The sequence below is a fragment of the Sminthopsis crassicaudata genome, chromosome 3 (genome assembly GCF_048593235.1).
Source record: "Sminthopsis crassicaudata isolate SCR6 chromosome 3, ASM4859323v1, whole genome shotgun sequence".
Classification (NCBI taxonomy): domain Eukaryota; kingdom Metazoa; phylum Chordata; class Mammalia; order Dasyuromorphia; family Dasyuridae; genus Sminthopsis; species Sminthopsis crassicaudata.
This window is the reverse complement of record NC_133619.1, coordinates 593,199,951-593,214,271: the sequence shown is the minus strand read 5'-3', so window position 1 is coordinate 593,214,271 and position 14,321 is coordinate 593,199,951. Positions and strand designations below refer to the sequence as shown.

Here is a 14,321-nt window from a genome sequence, read left to right as displayed (position 1 = left end):
TTAAGGGATAACGCTGATGCCTTCCTGGCCCTGGTGCAGTCCTTGGGGATCCTCCAGGGAAGGGGGATGAAACAGCATTTATTAAGCGCCTACTCTGTGCCAGGCACCGTTCTCTCACCGGACACAGCAGTGTACTACAAGGCTTCACAGCGAAACCATCATCCCTACTAGACAGATGAGGAAAATGAGGCCCGAAGAGACCTTATCTCTTAATGTTCCGGAGGCAGCAGATCTCCTGGGGAGAAAGTCCCCGAATGGATTCAGAAGACCTGGGAGAGACTGTTACCTAGTGGTCAGTGTTTCTACCTTTCTTTCCTCAGCTGCCAGGTGGGAGATTAGGAGGAGCTGTAAATAGGGTTGATGAACTTGGTGCCTAGAAGACTTGAGTTCAAATTCAGCTTCAGACATTTCCTAGCTGTGTGTGACTTCACTTCTGCCTCAGTTTTCTCGTCCGAGAAATGGGAATAATTTAAAGAGCACCTACCTCCCAGGGCCGTTGTGAAAATCAAGTGAGATGATTGGAGAGGTTTAGCACAGTGCTTGGCACGCAGTAGGTGCTTAATAAATGCTTTAAAAAAATAAAAGCATTTATTACCCTCCCTTCCTCATTCGGACATCTGTAGCGTCCCTTCCAGCTTTGACCTTATGTGGGTTCTCTTTCCTTTTACCTTTGCCTTCTGTAGCTACTCCTCCCTTCCTTTTTTTCTCCACCTGCTTGGAACAGTCTGAGTCACCCTCGCCCGCCCCAGGCCCCGGCTCTTCAGGCTCCGCCCTCTCTCACTCCCACACCGTGGTCACCATGGGGATGCCGCCCTGCGCGCGCGCGCTGCGAGCGTGCTCTCGCGATGCTTGCGACAGGCACTCTTCCCCCCGCGGCCGCGGCAGTGGTTCCGGTGTGGATGGCGGCCGCGGTCATGGCGGCTGCTAACGCGGCGCGGGCCGGGCCTAGGGCCCGAGGCCTGCGGGGGTCCCTGCCGCTCGTGGTGATTCTGGGGGCCACGGGCACTGGCAAGTCCAAGCTGGCGCTGCAGCTGGGTCAGCGGCTTGGCGGCGAGATCGTCAGCGCCGATTCCATGCAGGTAACGCGGCCGGGCCGGGGATGAGGGGAGAGCGAGGAGGTCCGGGATGGCGGGAGGCCGGAGAGGGGAAGGAGGCCGGCTCCGTGTGGCCCCTGAGATGTCCGCGCCGGGCACCTTGCGCGGCGTGCACCCGTCCTTCAGCCCCTTCTTCCCGCAGCCCCCGCCGGCGTCTCCGAGTCCGGGGCAGCCTCCTCTGCAGGCCCGTCCCCGTTCTCTCCCCGCTGCCTCCCCTCCCCCTTTCCTCCTTCTCTATCCTTTTCTCTTTTCTCTTTCTCCTCTTTCCCCTCCCCCTCCTTCCTCCCTCCCTCCCTTCCTTCCCTCTTTCCTTCCCTCCTTCCTTTCTTCCTTCCTCCCTTCTCTCCTTCCTCCCTCCCTCTTCTCCCTCCCTCCCTCCCTCCCTCCCTTCCTCTTCTCCCTTCCAGCCTTCTCTGTCATTCTTCCCCGAACCCCCCCTTTTTTTCCTGCCCGCCGTGCCCCGCGTCGTTTCCTTGCCTCACCCCGACCGTGCGCACCGCAGAGCGCCCCAACAGAACCCGAGTTAGAGCAGAGGGTGACTCGGACCAGCCACACCAGCTGTCCTCGGGAAGTCGCTTGTGTCCGTCAGTAGATCCAGCACAGAACTCGGAGCCTTCCGTGTAGTCCTATTGGTTGAGTTACATTGAAGGAATGGGACCATATGCTCCCAAAGCTCTTTCCCAGTGGTTCTGAATCAGTGGTTCTTTCTGCTCCTCATCTCCCGCTTTCCTTCTTTCTCCTCACCTCAGATGACGGGCATTCGTGTCTCTTTCTCCTCCCTATACAGGGCAGGAATGCGAGGTCCTGGGGTGCTTTTAGAAAGAGTGTTCTAGAAGCATTCAGTGAATATTAATGACTCCCCTATACCCTCTGCGTGTGAGGTGGAGTGTTGGGGTGGAAGGGGAATGGACACACAGACCTGTATTTTTTAAATCTTTTGGTATCAGAGAGCAAACGTATTAAAAGCTTTTCTTAAGGGAGCGTTTTCTTATTTGGGTGTTCTCTCTGTCCTTTTAAAAGCGAGAAATGATAGAAGAATGAAAGGAAACTTGCTGATTTGAGGCAGTCCGTTGACGTGTGGATGCTGGAATATGCCCGATGAAAGCTATGACCTGGAACCTCACAGAGATCATTAACTGGGCAGACTAGACAAGCGATTCTGACAGCATGACAACATAGGATTGTGATAAAGGGCAAACCGAGTTCTGTCCAAGTCAGAGAAGTGAAAAGTAAGTGAAGGAAGGTTTCATAGGCAAGTAGAATTTGGGGTGTACCATTGGAATTAAGAGGAAAAAGGAAAGGCCGCGTAAAGGAGGGAAGGCGTAGAGATTATGGTATGGGGAGTAAAGGCTTGAAGAAAAAATATGAACATGAAATGTTTGAGTAGACCAGAGACTTTATTTTGGAAGAAAGAGGGCAAAAACCATTTTATGTATGCAGAGATTTAGATTAACCCCTACAGTGCATTTAGAGGGCTGAATTCTGAGGTACAGAGGATTATTTTTTGCCTTTCTTTATATCTTAGCTCTTTAGTGCTTGAAATATAGTCATTACTTAATAAATGCTCATTGACTGACCTAGAAAGCAGGAAGGTAAAATAAGGAAAGCTTAGTCTTTCCCATTCCACTGGAGAATGTTGTTCCCATTGCTTGTTTTCATGAATAGAAAGCAGAGTTGGTGGAGTTCAGTTCTTTTCCTCTTCCTTCCATTGCTGCTTCCATATTGTTCTATTACTGTACTTCCATGACTTCTCTTTTCAGGTCCATTCAATCTGTCTACCTTACCTTCTCCCCATCCATGTCTTTGGCAGTTTCCAGATGACTTTTTCTCAGTGGCTTTAATATCTATCTAATTCCTTGTTATCATCTCATAGACTTCATAGTTCATACTGAAGACTTCTCTAACATCTCTGACCACATAATGCTTTGATTTCAGTGACTTCCTCAACCCTATTTCAGCCGTACTATATTGTGCTCATGATTAAGACTTTTTGTAATTTCACCATGCCCAAGTTTTTTTTACCTAAATTGTATTTTTATTTTCAGATCAAAATTCTCTGCCCTTTCCTCTCCCCTTACCCATAGAGAAGGCAAGATTACACATGAAGTCATACCTCCCAAGAGTTTAGGGATTGAAATTTCTCCAACTGCAGCCTGATATGCTTTTATCTCTTCTATTCCTTTATACTAAACCTATTCTTTGCCCCCGTCACTATGTCTGGGCTTTGACCTATCTTATCTTAGACTTTTTTTTATTCTGTTTTACCTTTTCGTTTTCAGCCTTGATCTCATGACCTTCCATTTTAACATTTCATGGACTGGTCTCCTAGAGTCCTTTGTACTTAATCTCTAGATTTTTCAGTATTACAGGTAAACCTTATTCCTGATTAAATAATACTCTATGATTTTTCTTCTACTTCTTAATTCTGGGTTGCAGATTATTGCTGAAGAAAGGCAAGAAATTGAGCTGACTTTACCCACTCACTACAAATTGATGGTACATATCCTCATCTTTGCTGCTGGTTATCAGCTCTTCTGTTCTTGTTGACTGTCTTCTTCCCTTTTTCCTCTTCTCTCAGCCAACACACTGCATATAATTTAGCTTAAGATCAAAAGGAGTTCTTAGACATAGAGCTGAAAGAGACTTTTGAGATCACTTAGTCTTGCTCTCTCCTTATATAGATACGGAAACTGGTGCAGGCAGGGAAGTTAGCTGACTTGCTCTTCTGTTTCCTGAGGTGGCCTTTAACTGTTTCCTCTATGCACATGATTTACTGATGATTTTCTCCAGGCCTACAACTCCATTACTCACAGGACATTCTACCTGACAACTTCAGACTCAACCTGTCTAAAACAAATAAAGATAAAAAGTCTTCCCTCCTAAATCTGTTGTTCCCCTTGACTGCTTTCCTTTTTTTTTTTTTTTTTTTTTTTTGCTGAGGCAGTTGGGGTTAAGTGACTTGCCCAGGGTCACACAGCTAGGAAGTATTAAGTGTCTGAGGTCAAATTTGAACTCAGGTCCTCCTGACTTCAGGGCTGGTGCTCTATCCACTGCTGACTGCCTTCTTTTTATGTGCTATGGTTACTATTGACATAGTTTTCTATATTTTATACCATTATTTTCTTTTTTTCTCTCAATAATATTTTTCCAAATACATGTAAAAGTAGTTTTCAACATTTATTTTTTGTAAGATTTTTGTGTTCCAAATTATTTCTCCCTTCCTCCCTTCCCCTCCTTCCAAGATAGTAAGCAATATATGTTATACTTGTACAATCCTTTTAAATGTTCTCATATTTGTTGTGTTGTGCAAGAAAAATCAGAACACAGGAAAAAACCACAAGAAAGAAAAAACAAAAAAAAAGTGAAAATACTATGCTTCCATCCACATTCAGTCTCCATAGTTCTCTCTGGATGCAGATGGCAGTTTCCATTCTTAAAACTATTGGAATTGGCCTATATCACCAAATTGTTGAGAAGAGTCGTGTCCATCACAGTTGTTCATCATATAATGTTGCTCTTATTGCATATAATGTTCTCCTGGTTCTGCTCAGTTTACTCAGCATCAGTTCATATAAACTTTAAAGATTTTTCTGAAATCATGAAATCAGCCTGCTTATCAGTTCTTATAGAACAAAATATTCTATTACATTAATATGCCATAACTTATTTAGCCATTCCCCAACTGATGGGCATCCACTCAATTTCTAGTTTCTTTTTTTTTTTTGCTGAGGCAATTGGGGTTAAGTGACTTGCCCAGGGTCACACAGCTAGGAAGCGTTAAGTGTCTGAGACCAGATTTGAACTCAGGCCCTTCTGATTTCAGGACTGATGCTCTATCCACTTCACCACCTAGCTGTCCCCTAATTGCCCCCTAACTGCCCCCTCTAGTTTCTTTTACAAAAAGGGCTCTTACAAACATTTTTGCATTTTTGCACCTGTGGGTTCTTTTCCTTTTGTGATCTCTTTGGGATATATACCCCGTAGTGAGACTGCTGTATCAAAAACCATACAGTTTTATAGCCTTTCAGGCATAGTTCCAAATTGCTCTCCAGAATAGTTTAGTTATTTTACAACTCTACCAACAATGCATTAGTTGTTTCAATTTCCCCAACTCCTCCAACATTTATCATTGTTTTTTCCTTTTTTTTAAGCTAATCTGAGAGATGTGAAGTGATTCCTCAGAGTTGTCTTAATTTGCATTTCTATAATCAATAGTGATTTAGAGCATTTTTTCATGATTATAAAAAGCTTTAATTTCTTCAACTGAAAATTGTCTCTGAATCCTTTGAGGGTTCCTAATTCTTTTGAACTTGTTTGTCCTTCTCATAATGTTGCCTTTGTATAAATTTTTTTTTTTTTTTTTGGTTCTGCTCTCACTTCATTTAAGTCTTAACAGTGGTCCCTGAAATCACCCCTATCATCATTTTGTATAGCACCGGAACAATCCCATCACAATATTATAACTTTTTTTTTTTTTTCCTGAGGCTGGGGTTAAATGACTTGCCCAGGGTCACACAGCTAGGAAGTGTTAAGTGTCTGAGACCAGATTTGAACTGGAGTGGGTCCTCCTGAATTCAGGGCTGGTGCTCTATCCACTGTGCCACCTAGCTGCCCCCAATAACTTGTTCATACATTCCTCAATTTATGGATACCCTCTCAGATTCTGATTCTTTACTACCTCAAAAAGAGCTGTAAATATTTTGTATGACCTTAGTGAAGTGTTTGTTTTGTTTAGGACTAATCTATGCCTTAATCTACCTTCTAATTATCTCTTTCATATCTATCCTCTTATTTATCCTTTTGAATGAGTTTTGTTTATATGTATTCTTTTTTCTTTTGAACATTTCAGTTGAGGATGAGGATCAAGCATTAACTATTTCCCCTTATTCTCTTTTCCTTATTTGTTATAGATGCTTATTTGCTCATCCTGCTTATGTAGGATAATTTTCCTAACCTTCCTTCCCTTTCATTCCTAGAGTATTCCTCTTCCTTTCTCTTTCCATTTTTTTCATAAGATGATCAAGGTATAATAAAAACACCCTCAGACCTTGCAAAATTGGACTTCCTGTCTGTCACCAGTTAAGTGTTGAGGGAATACATGTATCATCCTTCTGTATTTGAATGGAAATAGTTTATTATTTATTATTACCTTAAAATTGTCTGTTTTTATTGTTCTCTTAATTCCTAATTCCTGTGTTCGAGCAAGAAAGTATCTATTAAGCTCTTGTCTTTTAGTCAGAAATGCTTGAAAGTTCTCTATTTCATTAAAGATTAATTTTTTCCCCTGTAGGATTATACCCAGTTTTGCTAGATAAGTTAATCTTGGCTGTAGGCTTCTTTTTTCTTTTAAATATCATTTTCCAATCTCTCCACTCCTTTGAAGTGGTGATTGTTAATTCATGTGTAATCCTGACTGTGACTTCCTTGGTATTTGAATTTCTTTCTGGAAGATTGCAGTTTTAGGAGGATTTTTTTGGTCTTTTTATGTTTTGTTTTGTTTCTGGCATGTAGGTTCCAAATTTTGACTATGATGTTCTTGAGAGTTTTCATTTGGAAGTGATAAGTGTATTTCAGTACAATTAATTTCTTTTGTAATCGTAGGCATTTCATTTTATGCAGTTAAAAACATTCAGGGAAGAAGTTCATAAACTTCACCAAACTTCCAGGGAGGATTGTGACAGAGAAGGTTAAGAACTTGCTCTAGTGGCTCATTCTCACTTTATTCTTTAAAGTCCTTTAATACCTGGCCTCATACCTGCTAGGTACTTTTATTATATGTTACTTCCTTACATGCATTCTGTGGTTCAGCCAAATTGGCCTTCTTACTTTTCTTCATATGTGACATTTCTCCTCTTGTCCTTGTGCCTTGATACTTACTGGCCTCTGTGACTTGAATGGCTTCTCTCCTCCCTTTTCTATCTTAGAATCTCTCATTCCCTTCTGGACTTAGCTCAGTGATCAAGAATTACATCTACAAGAAGCTTTTTCCATATCCTTAGATAGTAAATGTGTTCCTCCCTTTAATTGTCCTGTACTATTGATATACAAGTTATCTCCCCTTTTAGAATGCAAGCTCCATGAGGGCCAGGGCTTTTTTTTTTTTTTTTTTTTTTTTTTTTTTTTCCTAACATCTCCAGTGCCACTAAATTAATTCTCCTTGTGCTTTGATCTAGATATGTCACCCTCTCTAAATTGATCTTTAATTGCTCCTTATTGCCTGGCAAGTTGTTTAAATTTCTTATCCTAATATTTAAGGCCCTTGCATGTCTGATGCCAACTTTCCTTTCCAGTTTTATCTCATTTTGTTCTTTTCCAAGTATTCTGTTTTCCAAGCAAGCATATTTTTTTTTTTGCTATGTCTACTTATCTTTTGCTCCTACTGTTCCTCCTGCTTGAACATTTTTTAATTTTTTCTAAAAAAAATTCTGAATTTAAATATTTTTTCTTATATGTAAAATGTAAAAATAGGATTGCTTTTGAAACAATCTACATTTCATGTGTTTGCTTTTGTTTAAAATATATATATATACACTCCACATTACTTTCAAAACTTCCCTTCATTCTTCTGTGCTTTTTTTTTTTTTTTTTTTGCCTTTTGAAATACCCTATTTTAAGAGCTTTCCTTTTTAGTAAAAGCTTCTAGGTTTTAATGTGATCCTGACAATCTGTGATTTCTTGAGCACTTGAACTGCTTCTTTCTGGGTGCTTATTTTTTCCTTGATATAGGAACTCTGGTTTCTGGAAGTTTTCCTTTTGGGTTTTCTTAAAGGTGATCTTTGATCAGTGGTCTCTTTCTATACTTTTCCCTGAGGTTCTAATAAAGCTTAGAGCTGGTCTACTGAATTCCTAGCTTTCCTTTAAACCCTAATCCAAATGACATTTACTACATGAAGTCTTCCATGATCTCTCTTTCAGTAATTATCTTTTCTTTTGTTCCTTAAAAAGCACTTTGTTTTAAACAGTTTCAAACATGCTGATCTTCCGTGATAGTTGTGTATCCATGTTTGTGTCATTATTTCTCATCTAAACTCTAAACTTCATTATCTAAAACTTTAATCTCTTCCAGCAACCAGTGTGGTGTTTTGCAAACAATAGATGCTTAATATCAATATCTACTGAATTTGAGTCAAATTGGTATACACAGGGGAATAAAGAGGGGGAATTTAGTTTTAGGGACCTAGTTTTTGGCCATAAGAAATATTTTAGATATGTACTAGGTTTTGGTTAATAAGTTTGGCAATAAATATTTGGAAGTTATCATAATAGAATAATAGTCATCATATTCATATGTACAAATTGGTCTCTTCCCCCATTGGATGAGTTTTTCAAAGGAGAGAATGTAAGAAAAGAGAGAAAGGAAGGAGTTCAAGGTTCTTTGGAGAACACTCATAGCTGGAAAGCAACAGGAGAATGAATCTCTGAAATGAGAGACACAGCAGTCAGTGGTGATTAAAGAGGAATCTGGAAAAGCAGGATGTATTAGGGAAGACTAAAAGAAAATATTGAAAAATTGGATTGATTAACAGTATCAAAGAAGCCAAGAAGAATGAGTTCTGAGAAAAGATAAACAAATCATTGGATTTGGCAGTAAAGGCCTTTGAAAAAAACATTTTTATTTCTGATTGTAACTAGAAGGTAAAAGATGTGGTACTTGGTTATAAATACTTGTATTAGAAATTTTCCCTTGAGAGGATTGAGGAAATTGAATTTTAGAAAAAGGGGGCTGTAGTCTGAAATAAGTTCTTTCTTTTCATTTTCTTTTTTTAAAGCTATGAAGACCTGTATATCGTAGGGAATCAATGAGGCATGAATAAAAGTATTGTGTAGTGGCAAAGACTCAACTGAAGTTGGCCAGGATGCAATTGTAATGGGCCTATATATATATATTTTATATCGAACTTAAAATTATGGTTGGAATGCAATCTCTTAGTTGCTTTAAGTACCAAATAAAATGAGCATTTCCATATATATGGAATGACAGAAGATTATTCATGAAACTGCAAATCTGTTAGGTAGCACTTACTTTTCTTTTTAAGTCTATAATAAATTCAGTATGTAATTTTCAAAGCTGTCCTGTTTGTCTGTCAAATCAAGACAGCAAGCATTTATTAAGAACCTACTGTGTGCCAAGCATCATTCCTTCTGGACTTCCCTTTCCTCCATTCCCTTCTTAGGTGGGGGAAGAAGAACCTAATCTTGTCTTCCCTTTCCCTCTCATTTTCTCCCTTTGAAAAAGAAAAATGAATATGCACAGTCAAGCAAAACATCCCCGCATTAACCATATCCAAAAATTTCTGTCTTATTTTACATCTTTCTTCCATCATTTCTCTGAGAGAAGAGGGATAGCGTTTTTCATAGTGAGTTAGTTGGAATAGGGGTTAGTCACTACATTTATCTGAGTTAAGTCTTTCAGAGTTTTTTTGTCTTTTGTATATGTTCTCATTGTGCTCACTGTACTTTATCACTTTATATGTCTTCATGGTTTTCTCTGATACAGTCCGTTCTATCATTTATGTAGCTGTAATAATTTTTTGATATTCATATGTACAAATTGGTCTCTTCCCCCAATTGATGGACACCCATTTAGTTTCCAGTTCTTTGATACTTCAAAAGGAGAAGCTATAGAGTTTTGTCTTGGGTCAAAGGGTGTGCATAGTTTAGTGAATTTTTGTTTATGGTTTCAAATTGTTTTCCAGAATAGATGGGTTAGTTCATAGCCTCATCGAGTGCAACAATGTGTTTATTTCCTAGAAACTCTTTGCAACTTTTATCAGTCTGATGGATTTAAGGTAGGTCCCCAGAGTTGCTTCAATTTATTCTTCTCTTTATGTTTTGGAGCATTTTTCATGGTTCAATGCATAGAGCTCTGGACTTGGAGTCAGGAAGACCACAATTTTCTGTTCAACTCAGTTTCCTCATCGATAAAATGGGATTTAACCTGTAATAATAACATTGACCTCTCAGAAGGATCAAAACAGATGAGTGTAAAGCATTTAGCACCTGTCCTGGCATATAGCAAGTGGTATGTGTTAGCTATTATTATTGTTGATAGCTTGGATTGCTTTGAAAACTGCATATTCTTGTCTGGAAGAAATTCCTGTGTTATTTAGCCTAGAAGAAGAATAAAAGATACACTGGGAATAATATGTCTCTGGGAATTGGTGCAGCAGGGGGCATGATAGTTAGTGTGAAAGTTTATAATATCCAGAGAGGGTTGAGGTAGTTGACCACAAAGTCATGGGGAAAAGCTAACAGACTAGGTGAAAGAGGCCTTGTTCAAATATTGCAGTGATGTTTAGAATCCATTTATGTCAATGTTATAGTTTCAGTTACTATATTATATTAATGTCCGTCTATACATAGTTTAGCAAGACTTCTCCCTTGCAGTCGGTGAACTGAAATTTACTGCCATGGGAGAGAACATTTGTACAAGTTCTTACAAAATATAATATAATATAATATTATACAAAATATAATAATATGATAACATATAAATAATGTAAGATTTTGGGGGGAGACTAGACTACAAGTAGCAGAGGATCAGGAAGTGCTTCATGCAGAAGCCTTGCACCTAAATTTTGAAGTAAACTCATTTGCATTTAGTTTTGAAGGAAAATAGGAATTTAAGTATAAAAGAGAAGAAAGATATAGGGAGGTAGCTAGAGTTTAAGCAAGAATTTTTAAGAATGAGGAAACCATAAACAATATGGAACTCCAAGTTAGGGTTGTTTCCTATGCCAGAGATTTTTATATATATATATGTAAAGTTGGCATTTACTCTTAATAATACCTTGAGTTTCTATGTAATTTTTAATTCAGTGAAAATAGTTTGGTCTGATTCACTGTGACTATCTAGAGCAGGGGAACTCTGTTCAGCTTTGACAATTGCAAAACCTTTTGTTCCAACTTTTCCCCTCCTTTCCCCTACCTCTTCCCCCAGATGGCAGGTTGACTAAAACATACTAAATATGTTAAAGTATAAGTTAAATACAATATATGTTTACATGTCCAACAGTTATTTTGCTGTACAAAAAGAATTGGACTTTGAAATAGTATACAATTAGCCTGTGAAGGAAATAAAAAATGCAGATGGACAAAAATAGAGAGATTGGGAATTCTATGTAGTGCTTCATAGTCATCTCTCAGAGTTCTTTTGCTGGGTCTAGATGGTTCAATTCATTACTGCTTTATTGGAACTGATTTGGTTCATCTCATTGTTGAAGAGGGCCACGTCCATCAGAATTGATCATTATATATTATTGTTGTTAAAGTATATAATGATCTCTTGGTCCTTCTTATTTCACTCAGCATCAGTTCATATAAGTCTCTCCAGGCCTTTCTGAAATCATGCTGCTGGTCATTTCTTACAGAACAATAATATTCCATAATATTCATATACCACAACTTAGTCAGCCATTCTCCAGTTGATGGGCATCCACTCAGTTTCCAGTTTCTGGCCACCACAATGAGGGCTGCCACAAATATTCTTGCACATACAGGTCCCTTTCCCTTCTTTAAAATCTCTTTGGAATATATATATATATATATATATATATATATATATATATATATATATACACACACACACACACACATATACACACACACATGCTTTTAATTCTTAACGCTTTCTGCTCATATTCTGTGGTGTAACTTTAAACCAAAATGGCATTTTGGTCAAAAGATTGATCTTCTTCCCAGTATGAAAATCATTTATATCTGGTTAACTTGAATAAAAATTGACTAGAGTTACTAGATTAAGCAGCTTTGTATTAAAGTGGATAGAGTGCTGGGTCTATGTAATGTTCTCTTTTCTTTAAAATATAATCGTTCTCTGGGAGCAGGTTTTCTTGGGGAGCTTCTGGAGGCAGCCTTAGTTTCAGTTCCAGGAGTTAAAGTCCAACTCCTTTATTGTCTTCCAAAATCTTATCTCCTTCACTTGGGGCTCGGCTAGTTTTCTGGAGGCCTTCCTCTCTCCTTGCCTCCCCAGAGCTCTTGTCTGAATGTCTCCAGCCAGCACAAACATGGAAGTGAAACTGAATCTTGGACTCTGAATCTCTTCCCAGAGAGTGGGCTTGTGGGTGGGCTTGTGAATCTCCTGGAAGTCAATCCTAGTTGTGAATCTCCTGCAGTTCTTCTTGGCCCTCTCCCAAAGTTCCTTGAAGTTCTCCTGAAGTTCTGAGAGCTTCTCGCTTATATGTCCCACACTGAGTATATATCAATCATTATATCAGGAGGAAACCATTATTTATTGTAGGATTAAATCAGTGCTAAATTAGATTTAATCATTGTCTCCTCAGTTCTACTCAGTACCTTGTTTCAAGTTCTGGCCCATAACATCTCTTTGTAGGATCAGATCAATCATACTGCATTAGATAATTATTTTCTCTATTCATTCTATTGACTTAGCACCTTGTAAGAATCCTAACAGGTCTGGACTCAAAGAGACTTATCTTAGTGGATTCAAATCTGCCCTCAAAAGTTTACTAGCTGTTTGACCCTGGACAAGTCATTTAACTCTTTTTGCCTTAGCTTCTTAATCTGTAAAAATGCGCTGGGAGAAGGAAATAACAAATCACTGTGCCAATATCTTTGCCAAGAAAACCCCAAATGGGGTCATAAAGAATCAGACAGGATTGAAAAATGGCTCAATAACAATTGGATTAAGCTATTGAACAGTTCCAGAATTTGGGAGGCAGTGTGATGTAGTGGACAGAGAATTCTGGGTTTAAAAGGCTCAGATCAAATTCTCTTTTTATAAGCTATGTGACTATGGCAAGTCAACTCTTTTCCTCATTTGCAAAATGTAGCTAGCGATATCTCTGCTGCTCACCTCATGGATGGAACTATTATCAAGATCATTTGTGCTATGCAAAACACTTTGGATTTTTTTGGGGGGAAATTTTTTTAATTTAATTTTTTTCAATTACAGAAAATTATTTTATTTTTCCCTACTTCTGTTTCTCATTAGACAATTGTTTTTTGTTTTTGTTTTTGTTTTTTTTGAGACAATTGGGGTTAAGTGATTTGTCCAGGGCCACACAGCTAGGCAGTGTTAAATGTCTGAGGGCAGATTTGAACTGAGGTCCTCCTGACTTTAGGGCTGGTGTTCTATACACTGCACCACCTAGCTGCCCCCAAGCAAAACAAATTCATGCATTGTTCAAGGCCAAAAACTTACACCTCTGCTATGTGAAACATTTTGTAAGCCCTAAAACATTTTATGTTTGATACTTGCCTTTGGGATACAGTATCACTGCCTTCCCTGCCTTTCTCTGTAGCCTTATTTATCTTTGGTACTTTAAGTTCATGGACCAACTGCCTGACAGATAGTAAATCCTTAAAAAATGCTTATTGAATGAATGAAGTTACACTTCCCAATCCCCCAGCGACTGTTTTTCCCTCCTTTTCTCTGCTAGGTCTATATCCCAAAGAGATTTTTTTAAAAAGGGGAAAGAACCTATTTATACAAAAGTGTTTATAGCAGTTCTTTTTATGGTAGCTAAGAATTGGAAATGAAGAGGATGCCCCTAAATTGGAGAATGGCAGACCAAGTTGTGGTATATGATTATAATGGAATATTCTTTTGATATAAGAAATGAAAGACAGGATAGTTTTGGAAAAATCTTGAAAGACTTATATGAACCCATATAAAGAAAAGTGAGCAGAACCAGGAGAACATTTTAAACAGTAATAGCAATATCATCCAGCAAACAACTATAAATGACTTAGCTAATCTCAGTAATACAGTTACCCAAGACAGTTCCAGAGGATTCATGATGAAGAATGCTATTCATTTCCAGAGAAAGAATGGATGTTGTTTGAATACAGATTGAAGCATATTGTTTTTCTTTCTTTTAAGTCTTCTTATACAAAATGACTAATATGGAAATGTTTTACATGATTGTACATGTATAACCTATATCAGATTGCTTACTCTCTCAAGGAAAGGGGTGGGGAGGGAGAAAGAGATAGACTTTAGTACTCAGAACTTTAAAAAAAGATAAACAAAAGGTATTTAAAATAGTTTTTACATATAATTGGGGGAAAATAAGATATTTAAAAAAAATTCCTCTGACCACAAACTCTTTATTTAACCTTTATGAACTTAAGTTTCCTCATCTTGAGAGGCTCAAATTAGATTGGTTTATATCAAGTGCTGTAAACCTTAACCACCTTGAGTAAATAAATGTCAGCTATTGTTATTAGGGAGAGCTTATGGATTGA

The 14,321-nt window shown here is 38.5% G+C and overlaps 1 protein-coding gene across 4 annotated transcripts in view; it reads left to right on the top strand.

Annotated features, from left to right (window-relative positions):
* Positions 1-865: 865 nt before the first annotated feature.
* The window catches only part of TRIT1 (tRNA isopentenyltransferase 1), a 66,363-nt gene continuing 52,907 nt past the window's right edge, over positions 866-14,321 (top strand). The window contains exons 1-2 of one of the 4 annotated variants that reach the window (XM_074305246.1): positions 885-1,079; positions 2,115-2,323. Coding sequence is in view for 1 of the 4 variants with exons in the window: in XM_074305244.1 (XP_074161345.1) it covers positions 900-1,079 (180 nt within the window). In the remaining 3 variants the exon portion in view is untranslated. Of the gene's footprint in view, positions 1,080-2,114; positions 2,324-14,321 lie in introns of all 4 variants that reach the window. The other 3 variants (XM_074305245.1, XR_012488504.1, XM_074305244.1) reach the window with 3 other exon arrangements.